Raw genomic sequence first — 26616 nt, 5'->3', positions numbered from 1 at the left:
GAGTGTTTGTTGGGATAGAATCCCAGGAAGTAGAGGGTGGCTGCCACCAAAAGGTGGAGAAAGAAGGAAGAGTGCTCAGCTCTGCAGAGACAGAAGACTGCCTGAAGCATCAATCAAATTAATGACTGTTTTCTCTGGAAAGAAGACAGCTGCGATGGAAATCCTGAGAGCCGGAGCGGTGACAGCTAAGCGGATTCCTTCTGCAGGCAGGGGTCCCGGATGTGCATGTCTTGATTTGACACGGAAGTTTTAGGATCGGTAGAAAAAAAAAAATCGAAGGAGTTTTCACAAGAAATATTTTTCTTTACTCTCAAAAGGCAAGCACTGTTTTAAAGAAAGACATTTGCTTTAAAAACAAAAAAGATCAAGCCTATATAGTGCATCTGTTATCTGCCGAGCTGAGTACTGTAGGAACATAAATAAGAATAAGACAGCTTCTGCCCCCAAGAGATCTATAAATTGTTACTGTTATTTTGGGACCTTTTAAGAAATGTTTGAAACACAGCACTTCCTTTTCTGATGTATGTCAAACACCAGCACTTTCTTTCCTGATGTACCTCAAACCATTGTAAGTTACAATTTCTAAATGGCACTTCTACGCAGATCTGCCCCCCCCCAAAACGTGAGTGTAGAGAATTAAATACATCTCATTGTGGATCTGTTCATCCCATTCTCTAAACCTGGATAACTCCAGGGTGCAATCCTATTACATGGTCCCTGACACCAAAGGGAAGCCACATACCAGAAAGATGAATTGGCCACTTCATTTTAAAGGGAAAGGAAGACAAAGTTCACTAACTCAAAGATCATCTATTAAGAGGGCAACATGCCATTTTTATACCAGTTTGTGTAATAATTTTACTGCATAAGAAATTAGAGAGATTGCATAAATAATTAGGTCAACAGCATATACAGAAGAATAAAACAAAGTAGACATGATTATTCTGATCAAATAAGACAGGAAAAATTTCAGTTCCTAAAATTACCACAAACACCCCAAATGTGGCTCCTTTTAAGAGAAAATTTAGCTCTTGCATTTTCTGGATATAGTCATGACTATAGTTCCATTAAGCCAAATGGAAAACTGCTTTACAGCTAAAAACATAAAAAAGCAACTTACATAGATATGTAGCCCTCTTAATACCGGATGTAACAAAAACAAAGACATCAGGCTGCCTGCTTTTGCCTAAAGCATGGCTTGAATTTTCTATTAACAGTAACAGCTTATATAGAATACAAATACAACATAATTTCCTATGTTATGAAGCTGAAATTGGGTGAATCCAAAAATTACTGCAGGAGTGAGTGTCTTCCAATGGGGAAAAAAGTATGTAAGTATACTAGATGTTAAAATTTCCTTTCCTCATTCAATTTTTTGCCCTGTTCAAAACATAAGAATACAAATAAATATATGTCCTTACAAGTGAAGTTCATAGTATATTGTTTAAAAAAAAGATTAAAAAAACAAAAATCTTACTCTTTCTTGTCATTAAATAAAAATTCTAATATACAGACACAGTCGATATTTATATAAATTGTAGGAGTCAGTTTGTCATTTCTTGTTCACGACTGACATAAAATAGTGTTAGTCTCTATACAACATGGCTCACACCCCAAATGCAGGTTTCATCCTACTGCAAGTCGCTCCAGATAATTTTTTTCTTTTTTCTTTTTAATTAAAAAAGATTTCATTCTTGGAATTTTAGAATTTACATTTGAGTCATCTGAAAAAATACAATTTCAATGCAAAAACCACATCAAGCTTTCAAGACTATATTGCTGGTGCTGTAATCTTTTTGCATGTCTTTGTTTTCATAGAAAAAAAACAGAATAAAATAAACAACATGTACGACTTTTAAATGGTTAAACATGACCACATAATATTAATGATATGCCTCATGCACACAAACAAACAAAAAAATGCAGGAAAAAAGGATCAGACGTCTTTCTTTTGCATTTGTTCCAGCTTTCTTCTTAACAGACCATAATTCTCCTTAGTTCCCGAGGCAGTGGGGTCAAGCTGCAGAGAGATTTCATAGTGTTTTTTGGCCAAGCTGAGATGTCCCCAACGGTGATAAAGCACAGCTGAAATAGCAACAGATGGATTTCACTGGAAATGCTTTGAACACCTTGAAGTATTCCCAACCACTTATTAAAAAAAAAAAAATATTACAGCACCTCTGCAAACAGTTTTCAAAAATCATTGTTTAAAATAATATTGTTTGTACCACAAACTTTATTATAACCACACTCCCTGATGATTGTCCGTTTAACCACCTCCAGTTACTCCTGGGGTTCTGCATATCACTAGACATGACCCATCTCCCTACAGCAACATTATTACATAAAGAAGTAAAAGGAAGAGTACACTAAGGTTGCCAGGAAATTTCCAGAAAGTCAGGCTACACAGAGCTGGGCTCCATCACCGCTCAGAGCCCTGCAGAAGTCCAGCATCTGAATAAAGATGCCCCTACACCTTTTGGCAAAATAACAGCTTGTTTGTTGCTAGCTGGAAATAAGGGCTCTAACATTAAGATCTGACCAGAGAACGGTATCTAAAATCTAATTATTAGAATGGTAAAGTGTCTGATTATTATCGTGATTTTGTAAGTAAAAGTAACTTTTTCCATGGGCAGAAGGGCAACTGTTGCTGCTTCACGATTTCCACCTGAGAAGCTACAGAGTCCGCAGGGAACAGATTTGGCCTGCTTCTCCCTCTCCCACTCCCTCTGCTTGTGTTCCCTCTCTCGCTGTGTCTCACTCTATCACGTAAATAAATAAAATATTAAAAAGAACAGATTTGGTAAAAACATATTCACACGTGGAGCATTCTAAACATTGACACTGTAAACATCGACACTGTAACGCTCTAAAAATCTTAATTATTGAGATGTGAAAATGGAAGAAAGGAATTCTAAGGGATAGATCATTGTAGATGCACATTTAGCCAAGACACAAGAGAACATAAGAACACAGAGGAGGTCAGGTTATAATGGAAGGCCCACTAGGGAAGAAGGGAAAGGATGTAAATTAGACCAGAGATTTCCAAAGTACTTCTCAGTTTGACATTCTAGGATCTTTCAAAGGAAGAAAATCAAAGTAGATCATAAGACAGGGGTAAACTGAGTGGGGGATTACTGGGGTTGGTCTGGTCATACAATTATGATTTGTAAATATGACTATTATATAGCTACCTTTTTAATGTGTTAATTTCTTAAAAAAAAAAAACACCACCACATCTTAGAACCAGATTATGAAGGCCAATACAGGCTAGATTTGAAAAAACCATTCTTCCAATATCGATTTTATAGAAATGCACCCATTTCCTTCAACTTACATAGAATTTCAACAGGATCCAAATTGAAAAATTTCCTTACCCAAATTGCCATGGTAACTTGCAGCATTTGGATGAGCTTTAATTGCTTTGAGGAATAAAGCTTCAGATTCCTGGAGAATGATATAAAAAATAAGGTATTGCACGACGCCAAAGCCACAGTTTTGCTGCTTACGGTTTTCAAACTTTTAATGTCCTCGTTGTGCACCACTGTGTCCTTCTCCCAGCAACATCTGGGAAGGCCAGCGGACACACCCTGTTAGGAGGTTCTGAAGGGCAGTCAGGGAAGTGTGCAACAGGGAAAGGTGAGGGGCAGATGGCGGGTGGAAAGCAGTGGGGGCAGCAGAGAGAGGGCGGAGATGCTAATGAGCTCTGTTACCCGCCTCCCAGAAGGGGATGGAATTTTGCAACTTGAAGTAAGTAGCTCTGTTCAGGGTGCCCTGGAGGATGAGTCAAAGTCAAATGGCCAGGAAAGGGCTGGGTGGTTGAGGACACCCACAAAAGCATCATTTTCAGTCAGCCTCAATGAGCTCATTTCCAGGATTCTCAAGGTGGGAGCCGGGGCCAATTTAACCTCCCCCAAGAACTCAGAACCCTCTCAGCAATCCATAAGTAGTCCATTCATCTGGAAAAAATAAGCAGAGAGAATGAGGGAGGGACGGCCATCTGTCATCTAAGCAGCCACAGTACTGTATATGACCATGACCAAATGCCCCTGATGGGTGTGAACTGATTCTTGCATAGACTTGCATTTCCTCCAAATAGTGCTCACTTCCAATCGGGTTGCTATGAGGCATGACCAAGTGTCTTCTTACCTTATCATTACGGGACCATGGCTGCCTGGATGGTCCCATTCGACCATAATACCAGGAAATAAAGATGCCTAACTGTTCTTTGCTGACACCTGCCAGGGTAGCTATTCACACCGTCTACATTCGTGTTCCCGAAGGGACACACATATGTTAGTGAGTATCAAACACTAAGCTGAAACAACTAAAGTTGTTTGTTTGGGGATGCATTTGCTCCTTCTAGCTGCACCTTCTGTGAGTTTTCCAAGTTCCCACATCTAGGATCACACACTTTATAATGTATAGGAAGACAGATTTCTTTGTCCTGAGATGGCCTGTGGTACTCCTCAGAAGCAGGCTGGGCATTTGGGCAAACATCTCTGAAACCACAACCTTTTAGAGAGAGCTGGCAGAGAAAAACTTGTATTTTGGAAATGTCATCCAAAAAGGACTGAATGAAGACATCCGGGCAACCTACAAGATGTCAGCAAACATCACTTCCAGAACTCAGAGTCAGTGTCTGTGTGCCAAGTTAGAGTAGCTGAAACTCCTTCAAGGTAGCATAAGGTTCTCCTGCCGTGGTAGGTACATTGCAAAACAAATCAAATGGACTGTATAGATTTGTAGCTCTGCTCTAAGTAGTTACCTTTCTGACGACTTTCAAACACTACCATTTAGCCTGAGGAATAGTAAGGCCAGGGAATTTAAATCAGCTTTAAAATTTCTTCTCTTTCCTTATCCCTGGCCTAGACAATTAGGATGCAAAATGTATAGAAAAATAGGACACCCACTTCTCCGTTCTGCTCTATGGAGTATTTTCTACTTTACCTGGGAAAAAAAAGAACAATGTGAACTGGAAGCCAAATGAACCGTGGGTTCTGTCTCCTTAATAGAATTCTAGTTTATAGACTGTGGGATGATAGAAAAATCAATACAGTGGTTACATAAGCTGTATCTTGAAAATGCCCGGCTGTAGCTGGTGGTCGCTGGATGCTCCAGAGCTGTCCCAGGCTGACGGAGATGGCTGGAGAGGTCGAGAGACGGGAAAACCACAAACCTTACCTTCTTCCCCCAGCTCTACACAGGTAAACCCATAAAAAATAAAAAGTTAACCCCCTCAAAAACCATCTCTGGAGCAAAAGCTAGAAATGTTAAAACATATACTGACGCTATTAAACTCCCTGATATTTATTTTATTTTATTTTTTATTTTTTTAAACTCCCTGATATTTGAAAATGAGAGACGTGCATGAAATATCTTACTGTTATTGTGGAAAACTATGCTGATAATATCTGATAAGCAGAAGAGAAGTAAATAACGTGGGAAAAACATGAATTAATCACCTCCTTTAGGCCTTGTGTGATCAAAATCAGACATAGCTCTGGATTCCGAAAGAAAATCTTTCTGTCACAAAGGATTAAGGTCCTGCTTCTGGAAGTGTGTTTTCTGTAACATCTGTGTTAGAAACCCAGGATGCTAGTTAAAAGTGCATCATGCCTGACTTTACCCCGCCAACTGAGACAGCGCCTCTTGTGGGGAGGAATCTGGGCCAGCTGCATCTAATACCCTCCCTCCCTGGCTCTGACATGTAAATTTAAAGTCTGAGATCACGGGTGCTAGGAACCCTGAGTCTCCTTAGGGACACAGGGCATCGTGCCCCTTTTGATTCACAGTCCCCTCCTGGCCAGTCCTGGGAGCTGGGTCAGAGAGAGCCCTGATCTTGTAACTTGTGGTTCCATTGGTCAGCCGTTCCAGGGCCTTGCGGATGACCTACGACGTAACTCTAGACGTGGAGAAACCCGGAGGCTGCAAGTACTAGTCCTGTATTCCCCATGGGCTATTGTTCCTTTAGTGCAGAAGCTGGCAGGCGCCAGGGTGGGGGCTGGGGCAGCTGCTAGGATGAGCTGTCACTGCCTCTTCTTTGGGGCTTCTCTTCCCCTCCCCACGTTTGAGCAACGGTAATGAACGCTGATGAGAAAGGACCCTGCAAATCCATCTTTTGGGCGGCTTCTCCAGGAAGCAAATTGACCAAGTCACACTGGTGCACGGCTCTCACTGTTTTGGCCTAATTCTGAATTTAACTGGGCAGAAGTAACATTTATGGCTTCTGTCAGATGCTGGCATTGATCACAAGAAATCGCGGCCTCTGGTTTACACACCTTGTATTTCTGGGACTTCCCCAGCACGTTTGCCAACGAGAACATCAGAGAGTGATCATTAGGTATTAATTCCAGTGCCTCTCTTCCAACTGCTTCAGCTTGGGCTAAATTACCTGCAAGGAAAACACAGAAACATTTAAGAAAACATGTTAACATTGTACTGGTATTTCATTCTGTCTAACAGTGCTTATGTGCATTGTACACAATGATTAGGAGTAACTCCTTAAGAAAATCAATGAAGAATGCATAACATGGGGCGCCTGGGTGGCTCAGTCATTAAGCATCTGCCTTCGGCTCACGTCATGATCTCAGGGTCCTGGGATCGAGCCCCGCATCGGGCTCCCTGCTCAGCGGGAAGCCTGCTTCTCCCTCTCCCACTCCCCCTGCTTGTATTCCCTCTCTTGCTGAGTCTCCCTCTGTCAAATAAATAAATAAAATCTTTAAAAAAAATGCATAACACATGTACACATACAATATATACACAATATACACATGCACACACAACACACACAAAGCATACATATGACACACAACACACACGACACGATCAGTTGCAAAACTACTGCAGTCCAGCACAATTCTGATATGATCTATAAACAGCTTTTGATTAAATTCTGTAAAAGCACATAAAACCTAATTTTAATTTTTCCCCAGATACCAGTTACACCTAAATTGGAGAAAGCCAGTCTGTAGAATAACAGTATCCATAGTAACACTTTAACAACTGAGTATTTATCATGTCGAAGTACACCTTTTATACCTTCATTAGAAGCAAGTGTATATCTCTTTTCCACACTGCTTAGATGGCTCACTAGCTTGAAATTTTGCCAAATTAAAACTATCATTTCTTACGGGATGCTTGGATTTTCAAAAGTAGGGGAGCAGAGTAACTCCCAGTTGATAGAGCTAAGATCCTGGCTGAGAAACCACACTGTCAAGTCTGTTAGCATTGTATCTCAACTAAGAATCCATAGCTCTGAGTGTAGGTTTGAGGGCATCTCCTTTAAGAAGAGTCCATGAACTGTATAGAGCATGGACCTTGCATTTATTAACCCCAAAGCCATTACTGTTCCCTTTTGGGTACCTCCAGCAGCCTAGACGACGGACAATGCTAGATCACAGGCTCCAGAAGAAATGAGATATTAGTGCCCATCTTCCCCTGTGGCTCAGCACTAATTCTAAGTGTCATTTTCCCCAAACATACATATTTCAATATGTCAAAGGAAACTCTATTTTCTATAAGAATAATTTTTGTCATGTAAAATATTAGCCCATATTAATTTTTTTTTAACTCATACACACTAGAGAAAAAAAGCACATATGTTTCCTACTTATCCAGTGGCATGGTACTGTGGTGTCTTGTCCTCTGATGTATGCAAGGCGCCTTTCTGTACCTGTGTTATCGAGGAGTATGATCATGTTGTTCCAAGCCAAACTGTGTTCCGGTTTCAGCACAGTCGCATTCCTCCACGCGTTCAGGGCATCCACGTGGCGGTTTAGATCTGCATACTGAAAATAAAGCACGGCCCTGAAAAATCAATAGTCCAATGTCGTTGCTTCCTCTAAGACATACCCAAAACCAAACCCCAAACTAAACAAAACCTAACTAGTGCTTACTGAGCTTCTGAGTTTTCACAGTAACTCACTGGATCCTCAAAATCTCTCACTGAAGTAGATAACCATCCCCATTGTACAGATGGAACAATGGAGGCACAGAGAAATTAAGTAATTTCTCAAAGTTACACGTTGCTCAAAGTTACGTGTCTAGAAATGGTAAACAGGAATGAGCACCAGGTGGTCTAGTTCCTGAGCCTACAACCTCTTGAGTGTAATTCATAATTTAGTGATTCTAGGCATCAACTAATATTTGAGACTCCTGGAGAGACATGAATTAAAAACCTAACCATTACTCTTTTTCTAGAAAGACTTCACATAGTGTATCTTTGGTAAGGTATTATTTTAAAGCGGTAAATAAAATATTTAATGTAACAGCTACTTATGTCAAATTCACCTTGTGAAGGATGCTCTAGTAGGCTCTTCCTGCCTACAATCTAAGCTACATACAAAGCGATGAGTGTGTCAGACATATTAGTGAACACCTTGGAAAAGTCTTAACTGGCAACATGAAACCCCTTGATTTTTTTTTAAAGATTTTATTTTTAAGTAATCTCTACACCCAACGTGGAGCTTGAACTCACCAACCCCGAGATCAAGAGTTGCATGCTCCATGGACTGAGCCAGCCAGGCGCCCTGCTTTGGCAATTTGAAGCCTGTTTGCCTCCTTTAGGAAGGAGAGAATTATCTGTTGCTTTCTTTTGAGAGGGCATGTTGTTTAACACTGAAAACACCACAAAATGTGTGTCTCTCAATGTGCATGGTTAATAAGAGCATTCCGAGGGAGAAAGTGATGGATTTTTTCTAGCAGGTGATCCTCTTGCCCTCTTTAACTCAGTTCAAATGCCCATCTTATTTGAATGAACTTAGTTCCTTTACCTCTGCAAAAACTACAAATGGTAACAATTTATCCAAGTTCAAGGCAATTTCCTTCCTCACTGGCAAGTCTTTTTATTAGACAACAGAAATATTTTGACTTTATGACACACACACACACAGCAAACAGGTGGCATATTAGGTAAGGAAAAGAAGGGTTTAATTATGGAAACCTTATGAATATCCATTTGCTGATGAGGTTGTCAGATTTGAGAGACTCAGAAAACTCCAGTCACAATATTTCACCCCGTAAGTAAGGAAATGATGTGAAAAGTTCAAAAAGTAAAATAATTAAGGGTGTTAATTATACCAACACATTTAATTGCCTGTATCGGAGTTTCCATTGATTTCTTGGTCAAGTCTCTCTAGCGAGTGACATGCATTTGAGTCAGCTGGACAAAATCTGTGGTGACATTCTTAATACACAGGCAAACCAACAAAACTTCATTTACACAACAACAAAATTCTTCACATATTTTATTATTTCTTCTTATTATTACTGTTTACTGAAGAACAACAGACTGAATTAGGTAAAATTTACTGTACTTTTATTTTGTCTCAACTCTCCCCTTCTTATAGCATCTATATGAAGTGAACCAGCACTTTAAGGGAAGCAGAGAAAAATGGTGATTTGGCCAGAACTACTCATCCAGACGGGACAGGTAATGCACACATTATTTACCCATGAGCTCTATGCCCATCCTTCTGTACTCTGCCAAACACATTTCTCAGAGTCCTTTGCCACTTGGCTCCTTGCGAGGTTTCTGCCAGCAGGAGTCACGGGTGACATCAGATAGCTGCAAGAAGGGCCCTTCCCCCCACTCTCACACTGTCCCTTTTCCTTGGCCGTGCATCTGAAGGGGCTATGTCTCCCCCTCCACAGTGCCAGTGCTGGAAGCAGTGGTCCTCCTTCATGATTTTAGCGCTTGAGATTATGGTGGCTCCTGAGATGGCAGCCCCTTTATATTCTGGTAGTGCCATTTCCTCCTGTTTGTTCACATAACCCTACAGGGTTTCCTTATACTGTCAGAGTTAACACCATCTTTCCATTTCTGTCATCCAGTCTTCCAACAATTGTTTAACCAATTCCCTACATAGAATCTTCTCTATTTAAAATACTTAGCATGGGGGCACCCGGATGGCTCAGTCCAAAGAGCATGCGACCCCTGATCTTGGGGTTGTAAGTTCGGGCCCCAGGTTGGGTATAGAGGTTACTAAAAACAAACAAACAGACAAACAAACAAACTAAATACAATACAATACAATAATTGGCATGGTTTCTGTTTTCCTGAATGGCTCCTAACTGATACGATCAGTCCTTGCATAATGAATCGTCTCTAGTTAATATCTCTAGTCACTAGTACTGAAATTCTCTAATGGTACCATGTCGCAAATAATCCAGGTTTTCCCAGTTTTCTACTTCACAAGGAAACTGCATTATATTCCCTTCTTATGAGGGTACAGAATTCAAAGCACATTTTTGTCTCTCATTACTAAAGAGTGACTAAAGAGGATTTTTAAAAAGAAAAATTTAAGTTAACTAAGTTCATCTTATTTACCAATATATAAATGTGTTGGTTGAGCTGTTAAAGATTAAGCTGTCAATGCTTTTAAGCTGTCAAGCAGGCAAAAGCTGGACCATTAAACAACAATGGAGAGCAAAATCTTTAAATAAGAACAGTTGGCAGAAGGGAACACAGGAAGATCATTTCACAGTAGCATAATTAGTAAACAATATACACAAAGAGTGCTGCAAAGTCTAATATACTTAATCCTACAGATGATCCTCTACATGAACGTGGGAATGAATTCCAAGGACTGGAGCACATGGGTAAAATCCTGGCTTTTATAGTCTGTTTTCTTTTCTTTGGACCTAACTCTTACAAAGGGCTTAGTTAGCATAAATTCTCTATTTTCCAAACGCCAAGGAACTGCAGTGACAGGCACTTACTAGGGGAAGGAAAAATACTGCCAAGTATTAGAGGCTTAAGTGTAACCTGGAAGACTGTAGGCAGATACACTCTGCAAACAGTAATCTAAAAAACTACCTCCAGAACAGAAGAAAAAAATGGAAGAATTCACATGGATATCAACTATAATGTCATGCAAGTCCTAGTGTACTAGACACAGTAAATAGAAACAGTCATCCCTGCAAGTGTTCAGATAATACCCAATTTGCTCCCATCCCCCATCTCACTTCATTGACTTTGCAAGGATCCACCCTGCCTTGTATGTGATTGAACTTTTTGGTTTCTACTTGAATCATTATGGTGAGGTTTTACTGTCTTCCCACCCTCATCCCCAGAGAGAACAATACAGAGGATCAAAATATGCCATCCCAAATATACTACTCGGATGTAAGGATTATTGCACTTAAGACATCTGAGATTCGATAGATGCAGAAAGAAGCCTTCCTGGAACTTCCCTTATCTGATTAAAAGCAGAAACACAGACATAAGGACTGCCATAAATCCCCCTCTCCTGGGGACGTTTTATGGCCATGAAGAAGGACCCACACAAACGTTCGTTAGTTTCCACCCATATTTACCTTCTGAGAACATGCCACCCTTAGAAACCTAAAACCTCTTCCTTTCTCTTGTCACTTCTCTACAAAGTTATTGTTCTTTGTTAAGATGCTATGTAAGCCCAAGTTCTCACCACCTCTTTGAGTTACTCATCACTGAGTTTTTCCCATGTGTATGCACAATGCATGTCTGGATAAACTCTTTTTTTTTTTTTTTCCTCTTGTTAATCTGTCTGTAGTCAGTCTAACTTGCAGGGCCCCAAAGACAGAACCTAAGAGGGTAAAGTTTTTTTTTTTTTATCTGCCTTCAACAGCTTCTCACTAGAATAATTTAAGCTGTCCTTGAATCTTCAGGTTTCACAGAGAAAGCTGTTTCAACATCCGTGTATGTAACTAGATCATAAGGCACAGAATTATAAAATGTAAAAAGAAACAGAAATGTGGGAAAGGCCAAGTGGCTCTGGAGAAAGTTATGTGGGACAACAGGAATTGCCTGCTATCAATTTTCCTTGTTTAAACAGCTTGCTGTTACATGGATTCAGTCACATTACTGCCACCTTCTTCCAACCCCAGGGAGAAACAATTCCTCTTTTCCACACTAGAGCATGCATATAGAGACGGTAGCTTCCCAGGATACATTATAAGTGAAACACGTTTTCTATTCTTTGAATAATAAACACACAAGCCACTTTACTTTAAAATTCATAACACATGCAGTACGTGCTCATTTAAAGGGACATATGCATAGTGGGAGAAGTAAAATTTCACCATCATTAGCCACACGTTCCTGTCACTTAGTTTCCTCCATTCATAAAATTCTGCCTCTACAACATGCGAAATCACTGCTACCCAATCCAGAAACAAAGCAGTTTAGACCAAACACATTCCCATCATGCTAAGAACTGAAGCTTGGATTTTCAATAATCCTTAAAGCAACTCATGTTTTCTAGGCCGCCCTCCTCAAACAGTCTCTTCTGCTTTGAGCTGGTCAGTCTGTCTTCTCAATGCTCAGATAGATCTGCTTCCCAAATGCAGGGCCAACAACAGGGTATTGGAATGACTGGAGAATTTTGTTGGTTTGTTTTGTAAATACAGATCATCTATGGGGCCTATGATTCCATAAATCTAAGATGGGGTGGGAGGACTTGCATATTCAACCAGTTTTGGGAACCACTGGTTTTGATAACACAAGGACTCCATAAAACCAAGAAGTCTCCAGACCCTTAAACTGAGGATAAACAGGCATCTCTTTAAAACAACTTTGATGTCATCCTACCTGTGAGGCTAGGCTGGATGAAATCTGAAAAAGTGTATCTTAAACTTCTTTTAAAAGTCACATCACTATATGTGTATTCCAGTTTGGCTAAAATGAGCAAAACCTTTTTCCCTTAATAATTTCATTTAATCAAACTGAATATATTAGGAACATATGTAGTTAGTTTCTTGAAACCAAATCAAAGGCTTAACTCAAGGGAGAATATAATCATTCTTATTTAAGGAATTTTGCTGTTTGTGGGTAAGTCTGTTTTCCCCCAGCCCTACAGAGATATAACTGGCATAGAACCTTCATAAGTTTTTTAAGTGTACAACGTGATGATGTGATACCTGTGTATATATCACCACGATAAGGTTAGTTATACCACCTCCATCACCTCACGTTATTGTGTGTCTGGTTCTTTTCTTCATTAAGAAAATCCAGAGCTATAAGGATTGAGCTGTGCATCCTCATGGAGGTTTTTCAGAAGCAATGACAGAATCCATGTCACCATAATTTACCAATACAAGTTTTCAGATTTTAAGATTACTGAACTTATTGTATTAACTACTGTTGCAATATTTATTTGAATAAAGAAATAAAGTATAAGAAAAGAAAATAAAGAGCAATTAGATCTTTAGTCAGTAACTAAGAAAAGAAAGTCACTATGGAACACACTCTTTCCTATTTCCATTGGACAATCTCAAAGCGGTTTCAAATAAATCTCCCCGAGCCTTCTGTTACAGGAAGAACAGTTAGTACGAACGTCTGGGGATGCAGGGAGTGGTCTTTGGAGGAAGAAGATGGAAGCTCAGAAACCATAGTATGGATTTGTTTTTTTAATCTCAGCTTTTATATGTGTTTTTGAAACAGAGAAACTGATGTTTATCAGGAAGTGACCCTCAGAGTACTGTTTTACAGGGCACAAGGGACTTAAAAAATTCGAATTTATTCCTTGTTTAACCTGTGGCCTTGGAGATAACTCACACTTGGCTAATTCAAGTTGAATTGCTCTCTACTTAGAGCTTAAAAAGTTACAGACAAGGAAATCAAACAGCTACCTTCAAGTGACGAGCATATGTGAAAGAACTTTACAAGGTGCAGGGTGCTAGCATGAGTGGTGCTTCTACCATTTTATTATCAAAAGGGGAAAAACAAGCTTTTCAATTCTGTAGCCTCTGGACGCTTTCGACTTACCAGCCGCCCGAGGTTGTAGTAACAATCTGGGTACTTCCTTCTGTGTTTGATTGCCGTCCGGTAACTCTGCTCAGCAGCTTCAAACCGTTTCAGGCTGTTCTGAACTATGCCTAAATTCATCCACGCGGCAGCGAAGTCTGGCCTGGAAGAGCATTTTTTAAAAAGAGAAACAGGGAAAAGAGCGGCTCAGACCACGGAATGCCGGAGCCCCTCTCCCCACCACCGGCGTAAGTGTACCGAGCTGCGCTTACTGTATTTGCACGGCTAACGAGAGCAGCTCTTCTGCTTCCTGTAGCTCGTTCCTCTCTTTTAAGATGTTTCCAAGATTATTCATGGCATGGACATACTTGGGATTTAGTCTGCAGGCGGAGAGAGAAACCAAGCCGTCTGTTAATGCTCGGTGGTCTTCACTAAACTATCAGGAATTGGCAAAGATATCTTAAAGCTGGGGTCTTTTTTTTTTTTTTTAATTTACTTTTGAGAGAGAGAGAGAATGGGGGGAGGGGCAGAGGGAGAAGCAGACTAAGCTGGGGTCTTTTTTTAATCCTCGACAGTTAAAGCAAGACACGGATATGAATGAGACAAGACACTTGCAGTACCTCACGGCTTGCCTGTAATATCTGACGGCGGCTGTCTGATGGCCTTTATCGGCCAGGTTCTTGCCAACATTGTAGTGAACCTGAAAATACAGATACAAACTTGGCCATCAGCTGATAGGCTTCTTTGTTCGGAGCAGGGATACCTATCACAGCTTCTCACGGAAAACAAGAGCGAAAGGTAAAAAACAAAACAAAATAAAACAAATAACCCACGCCACTAGAACTTTGGCTAAATCCCTACAGAGGGCAGGCCAGGGTCATGCTTTAATTCCCCATCCTGTAAGAAAAGATAGGAAGCACAGGGTGCAACAAGCAGATGATATCACTTATGTACAACAGAAGGATATTTACCTAAAGAAACCTCGAAAAATTACAAAGTGGGATTAGTGCTAAACCCTCAGCACCTCCTCCTGCCCCATTAGCGCGGAGATGCAAAATCCAACCACACATGGCTGTGAGAGGGAGAAATGAGGATTCTGCATTTTAACAACTACAGCCCTTTCTTGTAGGACACCTTTCTTCTCTAGCATTGCAAACACTCTAGTTTATGCTAATGAAATTCTCCCTCCCTCATTCCTTCAGCCCTGGCACTGCTGGAAGTTAGAGACCATGTGGCCAGCAAACCTGTCAGACCTCTGGCTCCTGGAGCCCCGGCTGTGAGTCCAATGACCCTGTTGGAAAGTGTGTCACTAGAAGGCACCCGGGGCTGTGGAAGACGGTGGGTCCCCAGGGTGGCGCCTGGTCCGGGCAGGGGCAGGGTTGTCCTGAAGAAGGGCCCTCCCTCCAGCGGAGGTCTGCAGGGGGTCACTAGGTGAAGGGGCTAGAGTAAGCATGCAGGCAGAGTGGGCAATGGGCAGGCTCTAGGGCTGGAGGAAGCCCAGTGTGTTTGCTTGAGCGAATACAAGATGCCCAGTGTCACTAGAATGCAGAGGGCAAGGGAGACCAGGCTGCACAGGGAACCCCAAGCGGTGGCAGGTCTGGTTTGGCCTTTGCCCAGAAGCAGAAAAGGCCAGCACAGGGTCTGTAAGTGTGTGTTTCCTAGGGCCGCCATAACAAAATACCACAAGCTAGGGGGAGGGATGTGTGTGTGTCTGTGGCTAAGGCAACAGAAACATATTTCCTCATAGTTCTGGAGGCAAAGGCTGACGGGCAGCAAGGTTGGTTTCTACTGGAAGTTTTGAGGGAGAAAGCTTCTCTCCTGTCTTCTGATGGTCACCAGAGGTCCTTGGCTTACAGAATCTCTGCCTGTCTTCACATCGCCTTCTCCCTGTGTGTCTCTGTCTCTCTTTATAAGGATACTAGTCATCTTTGATTAAGGGCCCACCTTGTACCAAGGCCCCCATTCTTAAGTACCAGGGGTGAGGACCTGAACATGTCCTTTTTGGGGGCACAATTCAACCTATAACAAAAGCCAGGCATAGGAGGGTGGCAGAAGGTCATAATCAGAGTTATAACAAGTTAGTCACACTGTGGGAAATGTGAGTGGGGAAGAAGCAGGTGTCAGGGGTCCAGGGACAGCCTGAGGCTGCAGGCCCAGGGAAGGGAGGACAGCAGACTGAAAGAGGGTGGTGGTGAACGAGCAGAGGAACTGGAAGAACACTGTGGAAGCAAAGAGCACAGAAACTGCTGATGGATTGATGAGAGTGGGGAAGCATGTCAAGAATGAACTCGAGATTTCTAACTTCCAGAACTGAACGGATGTGATGGCTTTGCAGGGAGCTACGACAGGTTGGCTGGGCTTGCTTGGGGGATAGGCATCAGGCTGATTTTGAAACCCTTGGAGAACCCAAGTAGAGAGACCAAGGTGGCCACCTGAGCTCAGGGGAGGAGCAGGCTGGGGATGCCAAAGTGGCAGGAGGCCAAGGTGGTACAGCCACGGGTCCTGGGATCATGCAGAGCAAGCCAGCTAGGGGAGGAAAAGATCCCGTAAGACTTTCTTGTTTCAACCTCGCTAATCAAACTACCAGCTGGAGAAACCACCTGGGGATAATGTAGCAACAGAAAGAGAACTAGGTGATAAAACGTCCCAGAACTAGAGAGAAGTGCAGGTCTGGCCACATCGTGAACGCTCTACATGTCACCGACTTGTTCTCTTTAAAATAGTTAATTTAAAAAGGTATTTAATGATGATCATTTTATTCTGAAAATCAATTTTTAGTTGTGGTAAAATAAGGTTACCATTTTAACCATTAAGAACATTGTTTTTATTTGAGCACACAATGTTTCATTAGTTTTGGGTGATTATAGTTCAGTAGGGTTGAATGCATTCACACTGTTGTGCAACCAACCTCCAGAACTCTCTTCATCTTGCATATCTGAAAGTCTGTACCCATTCCACAGTAACTCTCCCTTTCCCCTTCTCCCTGCATCTGGCAGCTACCATTTTACTTTCTGCTTCTATGAACTCGATGACGCTAGGTATCTTACAGAAGTGTAAGCACACAGCGTTTGTCTTTTTGTGACTGGCTTGTTTCACCTAGCATAACGTCCTCAAGGTTCATCCATGTTGTAGCAGGTGCCAGAATCTCCTTCCTTTTCAAGGCTGAGTAATATTCCACCACATGCTCATACTACATTTCGTTCATCCATTCATCTGTCGATGGACAGATGCTTCGGTGCTTCCACCGTCTGGCTACTGTGAACAATGCTGCTATGAACATGAGTGTTCACACATCTCTTTGAAATCCTGCTTTCAATCCTTTGGGGTATCTACCCAGAAGTGGAATTGCTGGGTCATGTGGTAATTATATGTTTAATTTTTTGAAGGCCTGAAATGGTTATTAACCTTATGTTATGAGAATTTTGCCTCCATGTCAAGAAGAGAGGAAGAGAGAACAAGGAGAGCATTTTTAATGACTGAAGAGGGTGGTAAAGTTGACTAGAAGAAACTGGACTCATAGTTGCAAAGCTACCAGAAATTCTCAGGTCAGCTTCACTTGAGGGCACCAGGGAGGTCGACCTATATGGGCATTTTCTCAACTGTACATGGGATCAGAAAAAGTCACAAGGAAAGGGGCTGGGACCCAAAATGACCCCAGGTCAGCAGAACTGTAGAATCACAAGGGCTATTATCAGAAGTATTTGCGAGGCTTCTTTTTAGAGGCTTACGATGCTTAGGCCAATCGTAATCTCAGATGAGATGATCGCACAGAAATTTATTCAAATCAGGTGTGTTCAGCGTAGCTCCTGATAAGAGTAATCCTGGTAGCTGGTGAGTGCTGAGGGTTGCCATGAGCCCGGGTGGGGCCGGCACCACATACATACGTGACTTCTCTGCATGGCAGCCCTGTCACGTGGCTACTATCACCCACCCTCCCGAGTTGGGTGAAATCCAAGGATTTCAAAATCAGCCTGCTGCAGCATTATTAAGCATCTCACCCAAAGGGGGTGGTGCTGCATTTGAAGCCAGGCTCCAAAACCTGTGTTTTTCTCACTGTATCACACCCATCTCTGAGGGCGCTGGGTGAGGATGGGGCCGGTTGCTTGAGGTGATTTCTAGACCCACTCATTCACGCCATCTGTTATTTTTCTTAAAGTAAATAATGTTCCTTGTTGCATGTTAACGGCTGAATTGTACCCCCCGCCCCCAAAATTCATCTGCTGATGTCCTGACCCCCAGCACCTCATAATGTGTCTATATTTGGAGACAGGACCTTTAAAGAGGAAATTAAGTTAACCTAAGGCCATTGGGGCGGGCCCTAATCCTATCTGACCTGTGTCCTTGTAAGAAGGGGAGGTGTGCACACAGAGAGAGACAGCAAGGTTGCCCGCGCAGAGGACAGATCAGGTGGGGACACCGTGAGGAGGCGGCCATCTGCAGGCCTCAGGAGAAACCAACCCTGCCGACACCTTGATCTTGGACTTCTGGCCTCCAGAACTGTGAGAAAATAAATGTCTCTCATTTAAGCCCCCAGTTAATATATCATGAACTACGGTAACGGTTTAAGCACATTTCAAGTAGCATTATTACATCGAATACTTCAGAAACCCTTCTGAAAATATAACCACCTCCCGCCTTATTGATCTTCACCTAGAGTTACAGCTTGTCTTCAAAAATACTAGTATTTCTGGAAGGACAGGGAACAGCACGACATTCCTTTAAGCACATAGGTACCAGAGATTTGTTTAACTGCCAATTTTAAAGTCTATACATTTATTTTTATCTAACCCGACAAAAGGAATCACAAGCAGGGGACAGAAATGTATAGTACTGAGCAGCACACAGTATACTTCAAACTTCCCGAACTATATTATTGTCCATTCCTACGTATTTGCATCTCCAAATTATAGCAAATGCTACGGGTATAGCACATGCTTTGCAAAGTGTGTTCTAAACGGTTTCATTTCATGCCTCCCGCAGCCCCAGTCTGGGTGTGCTACCTCACCTCCCGTCCCGTTTACAAAAGAACCAAAACTGGAGAATCCAACAGGTGAGCCATGTGCTTGTGGTCCCCAGAATACAAATTCAGCTTCTACTCAACACATGACTCCTGCCTCCTCCGTCCTTTGTTATGGGCAAATTCTGTTTTCTCGATAAAAAGCTCCAAGAGATCAACTGCCCTCTGCAGTAGACAGGGTGTTCTGTTCGGCACCAGAATGCCAGCAACCAGATCAGGGGAGAAAGACGGAGCACTCTGGAGGTTCAGACTGTACTTATTTCCATGGAACGCGTTACAAATCTGATACAGCCCCAGAAGGCAAGCTGTCCATAATTAGGAACTGATATAAACAGGCTCATCCAGAGGCCAGCCTCATCCTATGGGTTATAGGGAGGGAAGTATCTGAATGGAAAACAGCTGTCTAGATAACCCATTGTAAACAAACAAACCCCCAAACCCTCATAAACCCTCGTAAGTTCCCTTATAACAGTGTTTAAAGAGTCAATGATTTTGTTTCCATACAATGGAAGAGACTGAAAAACCCTGTTTATTCTTGAACTTTCCCTCTAGACTTTGTGATTCATATGCTGAGGCATCAAACTAGCATTTAAATAATGCTATAGATAAAAAAGATAAAAAAAACCACCATTGTAGCCCCATGACACGTAAGTCAACAATGGAAGGCGCGTTAATACCAGAGCTAAAGCCGGTTTGTTTCAAATTTTCTGCTCCCATTTGATGTTAAAATGTTTTAAACACAAAAAAATCTTATAAACCATCCTGGCTCATCCTTAAGGAAATACCTCACTGGGGTATATGATCCTTTTCCTTGTTAAAAGAATTTAGAATTGTATCTCAGAGTTGATACAAAGCGGCACATACTTTTAAGCTTTAAAAAATGAAAAGTGACTGTAAATATAGTTAAATACTTGGTATCTCATCCACTGTAGGCTAAAGGAATTTAATTTCCATGCTGCTCAATTCCATCACTAATATTGAGTGCCCACCATCTGCAAGACAGTGTGGGTAATCCAACTGTTGACCAGGCACCGGCATTCCAATCTTTTGAAAAAGATGAGTCTCAGTTGTAAATCTGAGCCTAATCTAGAGCCAGGTGCCAAATACTTACTTAGTATGCAATGAATATAAAGTGGAAACCAATACAGAAAATGTATTTCCTGCAACACAGCTGAATGAAACCAGTGTCTTCCTAAATGAGGTCTCTTCCCTGAAATGAGCCTTGCTTTTTTCCAAAAAGAAAAAAAAAAAAGGAAGTAAAGATAATTTAATTATACTGCAATTTATATTGGAAAGGAAAACAAACAAACAAAAACAAAAAACCCCAAGACTCTATCTTGCTCATACTGAACGGTAACACTGAAAAAGATTCTTAGAAAGGACTATCACTACTGAGTCCATTTTGAAGATGAGGTCTTGTATGTATGTCTTAAATTTTTTTTAAAGATTTTATTTATTTATCTGGGAGAGAGAGTGAGTGGGAGGGAGAGGGAGAGAGAATGTGAAGCAGACTCCCTGCGGAGCACAGAGCCCAATGCAGGGCTCCATCCCAGGACCGCGAGATCATGACCTGAGTAGAAACCAAGAGCTGGACGCTTAACCAACTGAGACACCCAGGCGTCCCATATATGTCTTACATTTAAAAAAGAAAACTACACATGCAGACATATGATTGTGTGTGTGTCCAAGTGTGCACACCTTGTGTTTTCTATCCTATAACATAAGAAATCACTTCCTAAGGCAGATCTATATGAATTATTTTGGCCAAGTGGAATTGTAGTAAGTTTTATCAAGATCATTAACAAAACCAAAGAAAAAAACCAAGTATTTGGTCATGGGCTCATGCTAGATTCTATGTGAAGGTAAACATTCCTCTTACTCAGCTGTTGAACTGAAGTCTTTCTAAAGAAGCATGGCAGCCAACATACCTTGGCATTGAGAGGACACACAGACAGGGCACTTCGAAAAAGCTCTTCTTCATTCCGCCACTCGCCACTGCGAATCATGCACCTCAGTATGTTTATGAATAAGATTCCCAGTACGACACCAGCAATCAATTTCTTAGGAATAGAGAGATACAGTAAATGTCACTAGGAAGATCCGTCCAATAGTCTTGGTTATGAATGGCACCACTCTGGGCCAATACCTTTTTCTTAGTGTGTTTACTGAGAGCTCCAAATCCGAAAGTCAGCAGCATGCAGAACCCAGCACTGGGGAGGTAGAGGACTCTCTCTGCAACCACAAAGCCCACTCGGAAGAACAAGTTACTTGCAGGAAGAAATGGGATAATGAGAAATCCCAGGCCCAGTGTAAGGATCCTGGAAAATGAGAAGTAATTGAAATGGCTATTTTCAGACCTTTAAAAAAAGAATTCCTACTCAACATTAAAATAGTGATAAAAAGCCCCCTTTTTTTCATGTCATCAATTGAGGAAAGGTATCAGCAGTGGCAAAGAAATGTCATCAGTAGGGCCTAGGGTTTAGCCAGGCAGTATTAGGATAAGTCATAAAATCTCACTAACGCACTTAACACCAAACGCAGGGATAAGACTTCTAAGTTGTCCAGTCCGTATGAGTAAGGTTAGAATGATTACGTTTTGTGAGGCCTTATTAACTTACCTACTCTTAACCCCACCTTAAACCATGTAGCGTTGAATAGATCAGTGGGTATATTAGTGCAATATAGTTTTCATGGGAAAAAAACCCTGCCCCCACCCCCCCGAACCTTACCAGGAATAATACTACTTCACTTTATAAACTTTACAAAATCTGCAATAAATGAAATCATTTTTGGGTGCTACATCACCATGAATGTTAGTCAAGCAAAAACAAAGCTGAGCAACAAAGCACTTGTGGAACGAGGCAACATGTCCAGTGTTCCATGTGACACAAGAACAATAAGAAGCCAGGTCAAATTTGGTGGCTCCTTGTTGGTTAAGCGTCTGCCTTTGGCTCAGGTCATGATCCTGGGGTCCTGGGATAGAGCCCTGCCTAGGGGGGGTCCCTGCTCAGCGGGAAGCCTGCTTCTCCCTCTACCCCTTGTTCCCCCATCCCCCGCAAGGGTGCACTCTCTCTCTCTCAAATAAATCAATAAAATATTTTAAAAAATACTATTGCACATGTATAAGTGAACTGGGACTAAAGTTGCCCTTTAGAATTATGAACCAATGTAATAGATAAACTTAAAACCTTATTTCTTTTGAGAAATTACTAATCTAATTCCATGAGCACTTATGCTTAAAGGGAATCAATCACCTTAGTTTTCGTTCTCATGAAACACATTTGCTTTACCCCAAATTATTTTCTCAATAACCCTTTTTTTCTCTTCTTTTTTTGTTTCTTTATTTTTTGGCAAGAAAGAATAGTCTCTTTGGGGCAGCAGTTTATTTTCTACAAAACAACAGAAGGACTCACTGGGGCATCCACCAGGGCTTTCTGAAGGAGAATTGTGAGATAACGGGCACGGCACACATCAATTACACTCTCTGTTCTGACCATAAATTACTCTTTACCACCTACCTCGAAAAGGATCTCAAGAGGCTACTTCAAGGGGCCTGTGGGAAGGGGGAGAGAGCAGTCATCCATCCCCCTCCTCCAAGGCCACTCCCCACCAGCTGAAGCCGGCAATGGATTCCCAAGGGACGGAACTCATCCTTGCCGGAAGTATGTACGGGAAATAAATGTCCTTGGACACTACTTCCGCCAAACTGTTAAAATGATCCGTGCTGGCTTGAGCGAAAGGCTCTGACTCAATCCCGTGTGGAAGTTAAAATTCAGTGCTGCCTCTTACCTTCTTTTGTGGTTGTCTTCAGAACACAGGGCTTGGCATATCAGGCCAATTAGGCACAACCAGAGAGCAGCTGGTGCAGTTACCCTCCAGTCGCCGGCTGACTTAATGAGGGGGACGCAGCCCATTGACCAATCAAAACACAGCCACCAGGGGCACAGCAGCAGCCAAGCGTTCAGTGAATAGTAGTAATTATAGTTTATGGCCTGTCAGTCAAAAGGAAAATAAACATGTATTTGATACAGAACTTCTACATGTGTATGTATGTACACACACACACACACACACACCTTGAAGCTTCACTTTTGAGGCATCCATAGGCTTCCGTTCACGGAGAGCAGTTGTATAAAATAAAATATTACCAATTTCATACCGGACACGAAGCCATCGTTTGCAATTTATTAAATGTGTTCAGATTTTAATAGCCAAAAATACAGCAAAGCCACCAGACTCTGCTATAGACATCCGTTATATTTCTGGTCAAAGTATGTCCCACTTACTTAGTGATGCCCAAAGTCTGTGACCCAGGAAATCTGAGGCCCGGGGTTCACCTATGTGTCTGACAATATTAAGAACAGGGCTTTCCCTTCTTTTGATTTCTATCTCTATGAAATGCACAGCTAAGACTTTGCGGCTTGACACACTTGCCTTCAGAAAAAGCGAACCTTTACAATAAAGGGAGTCTTGATACTGCTGGACGTTTAAAGATATGTATCTGATGTGGTTGTATTTTGTCTTAATCCTGCTATATCAGTTTTCTTTACAACAAAAGTAATGGGGTCAAGGGACACTTTAGTGAGGCTAGCAGGGAACCTGATGTTTGAAAGAACCATTGCTGTTTAATTTTGTTTCGAATGGAAATACAAAGGGCTTACACCTTCTCCATCTCCTAATAAAACTCGGGTTTCATCCTAGAATATCCTTAGTGAGAGCAAACAAATGTGGAGGTGTTCCACCGATGGGGGATTCTGTGGGCGTGCTGGGAAGCGAGACGAGGGGACAAAGGTGGTGGGGTCTGGTGGGCAGAGAAGACAGTCCAGCGGGGGACAGGCTCAGCACTCACCCTGACCAACATGCTGTCGGCGAAGGAGGCGGGGTTGTCCACCTCGGTGAACGCGGGCGGCCCGGTGCCCATGATTTTCCAGCGCATGTAGAGCACCCCTGCGCCCCCCGAGGCCAGCAGGGTCATTCTGAAGAGGAGGCCCCCGTTCCTGAGCATGCCAATGTTCTGAAAGGACAACGCCAAGCCCCTGATGGCACAGATTTTCAAAAGAGAAGTGCAGCCAAGCTAGGTACAAACGTGCAACAATTCTGCCTGAAAGACGCTGACACCGTAGCTTAAAAGGGCCAGCTATTTCAAGATTCAAAACCGCAAGAAATATTTTGAAAATGGCATTTTAAATCAGCTGGTACTTGACATTTTCCAGGTCTGGGCTAGAGACAAAAGTCTATACTCACCTCTAATGATTTGTCTTTATGTAGTACCTTCTGGACCATTTCCAGAACATTTAATTTGCCTATCACCAAGATGTCAAAGACTGCATTCAAACCCTGAGGAAGCAAAGCAAGGCAATCAGTAACGGGAAAGCCTCGCTCTGATTAGGCAGCAATTATACTTCACCATTTTATTACTGACTCTCGGCAAGAACTGCCGTGGATAAGATAATCACGGAAGGAGTCTTCATCTCTAAAACAGACACCCCACTATTGTTCCTATAAAATCAGCTCATGGTAATATCTCAAATTTATTATCTAGCAAATCCCTCTTGGTCATAATTTCATAGTCTGCCTAGAAGAGTATTTAAAGATTCAGGATGGCTGGACATTTGGGGTTCCCAGGAGAAGGTCTGCAGAGATCCCTCTTCCCTTGTTTTTCCTTTACTATAAAACAGTCTCTTAGTTGATGTGACAGAAGGGTTACCTGCACCGTAATTATGCCTCAGAAGAGAAAGGCAGCCATCAAACTCAACAACCCAGCCACGTAATTAATCGCACCCCAGAACACCAAGTGCGTGCTGATTTCAGCAAGTGCAGTAATATCAGGGGCACGGCATACAAAATAATCTCTGAGAGGGCTTCGGAGATCTCTCAGGTTCGGACTCCTAGCCCGTCTGCTGGGTTTCAGTTCTTGCTGGGCACACAGCCAGAACACGCTTCCCAGCCAGTCCTGCAGTTACAAGTGGTCATGTGACTGAGTTCCAGCCTCCAGAACATGGGGTAGAAGTGATGATGCACCATTTTGGAGGTTTGGTTATAACCTGGGCACTCCCCGCCTCTTGGTGTCACCCTCGCAGCTGGATGGGTTCCAACTGGGTCAACTTTGGAAACTACACTCCCAAGATGGCAGCTTGATGAGCCTTGGATTCCCTTCTCTCGCCGCAGGCAACGTCATCTCGTGGAACTCCCTGCCCCATCCAGATAAGGTGGTCACAATGCATATGGCGTATATGGTTAAAGTTCCCCCTAAATGACCCTGGCCTTTTTAATATGAGGCTTTGTGGTGAAAAAGATCATAAATCATCAGAAGCCAGTGGTAATTGGTGGCTTCCAGAGCAAGGATGATATCCCTACTTAACCCCTCACCATAAATGCTGGAAGCCATTAATTATCCAATACACAGGCCAGTGCTGGGTTAATCATGTCAAAGAATTCTGATATCCTCCACTCAGGCGATACAGGATTTTACTGGGTCACAGCAGACCATTTCTGCCTGGGTGTAAACCATTTTTTAGAAGGCAGAAGCTCCCTGTTGAGCTGCTGCTGTCTTATACCATTTGTTTTTCTCCCCATGAGCTATAAGACAGCCACCAAGGCATGAGGGGATCTTGTCATCACTTCTGTTTGGCACTCTCCAACTTCCCATTTAAATGCATCATCAAAATGTCCACATTCTAATCATATTTTTGGAAACAGCTAAATTTTACCGTATCTTTAGTTACATAAATTCAACCTAGTTCTTTAGCACTTTTCAACATTAACGGGAGCCACCTTGGACCTTGTTAAATGGAGATTTTGATCCAGGAGGCCTGGGGTGGGGTTGGAGATCCTAATTTCCAATAAGCTCCCAGATGGTGTTGATGCTGCTGGTCTTTGAGAAGCAAGGGTTTAGAGCAGTGGATGGTTTTGCCACCTGGGGGGATGCTTGACAATGTCTAGAGACATTTTAAGTTGTCACAACCAAGGGAGTCCTATTGGCATTTGGAGGGTAGAGGCCAGGGATGTTGCTTAACATGCTACGATGCATAGGACAGCCCTCCCATAAGAAAGAATGATCTAGCCCCAAATGTCAATAATGCCAAGAGTGAGAAACATTGGCTTAGAACAAACTTAAAAAAAAAAACAAAACAACTCAGGAACTTCAAGTATCTTTGCACAATAATTCTTTCTATGCCATTTTTTAGCTATCAATCTTAATCTTATAGACTGAGCCTGATAAAGCCATGGATCTTTGCTTTGAGTTACATCAAACCCCATAGAGCTTTATCTGCTCTTTCTTTCCCAAGCTATTCCTGTATGGGCCATTCAAATCCCATGTCTTTGTTTTCCATTTCTCTACCCCTAATCAACAGCCCTAATTTCTAAATTTTCCTCTAATAAAGTCAAGCATAAAATTGGCTAGAAAGAAAAAAAGGAAAGTGGATTTCAATGCCTCTCCCTCCCTGGGGCTTCAATTCTGATCAGACATAGGAGGTATACATCTGTACTCTCCAGAGGCTCCTCCTTTCCTTTTTGATTATTTCCAGTCGAAGCTGAGCACAACATACACTCAATTCTTCTCTAACCAGGACCAGAAGCATGGATGGGGTCCAGCCCACCTGTTGTATTTAGAACTGCTGAAACAGGAGGGCACCCCAGAAAACTTAAATTGTTCTTTCCTCTTTTTCTACAGCACCTCTCCATGAGAGCTAATCACTGCCTTTTTTTTTTTTTTTAAGATTTATTTATGGGAGAAAGAGAGAGAGAGAGAGCGAGAGCACACAAGTGAGAGGAACGGAGGGAGAGGGAGAAAGAATCTCAAGGAGATTCCTCACTGAGCTCAGAGCCCAACACGGGGCTCCATCTTATCACCCTGAGATCACGACCTGTA

General features: G+C 42.2%; 1 protein-coding gene across 5 annotated transcripts in view; it reads right to left on the bottom strand.

Moving 5' to 3' along the window:
• Positions 1-1757: 1757 nt before the first annotated feature.
• The window catches only part of TMTC4 (transmembrane O-mannosyltransferase targeting cadherins 4), a 132176-nt gene continuing 107317 nt past the window's right edge, over positions 1758-26616 (bottom strand). For 4 of the 5 annotated variants that reach the window (XM_027590293.2, XM_027590294.2, XM_027590292.2 and 1 more), the window contains exons 7-18: positions 23988-24080; positions 23593-23757; positions 22533-22735; positions 20890-21061; positions 20672-20803; positions 14347-14426; positions 13999-14106; positions 13748-13889; positions 7676-7790; positions 6282-6394; positions 3378-3447; positions 1758-2085 (exon numbers count right to left, since the gene is read on the bottom strand). In XM_027590293.2, the coding sequence (XP_027446094.1) occupies positions 1937-2085; positions 3378-3447; positions 6282-6394; positions 7676-7790; positions 13748-13889; positions 13999-14106; positions 14347-14426; positions 20672-20803; positions 20890-21061; positions 22533-22735; positions 23593-23757; positions 23988-24080 (1542 nt within the window). In that variant the 3' untranslated portion in view covers positions 1758-1936. The other variant, XM_027590296.2, reaches the window with a different exon arrangement.

The sequence above is a fragment of the Zalophus californianus genome, chromosome 3 (assembly GCF_009762305.2).
Source record: "Zalophus californianus isolate mZalCal1 chromosome 3, mZalCal1.pri.v2, whole genome shotgun sequence".
In the NCBI taxonomy this organism is placed as follows: domain Eukaryota; kingdom Metazoa; phylum Chordata; class Mammalia; order Carnivora; family Otariidae; genus Zalophus; species Zalophus californianus.
Note: the sequence above shows the minus strand (reverse complement) of the source record. Positions and strands in the feature narration are given on the sequence as shown.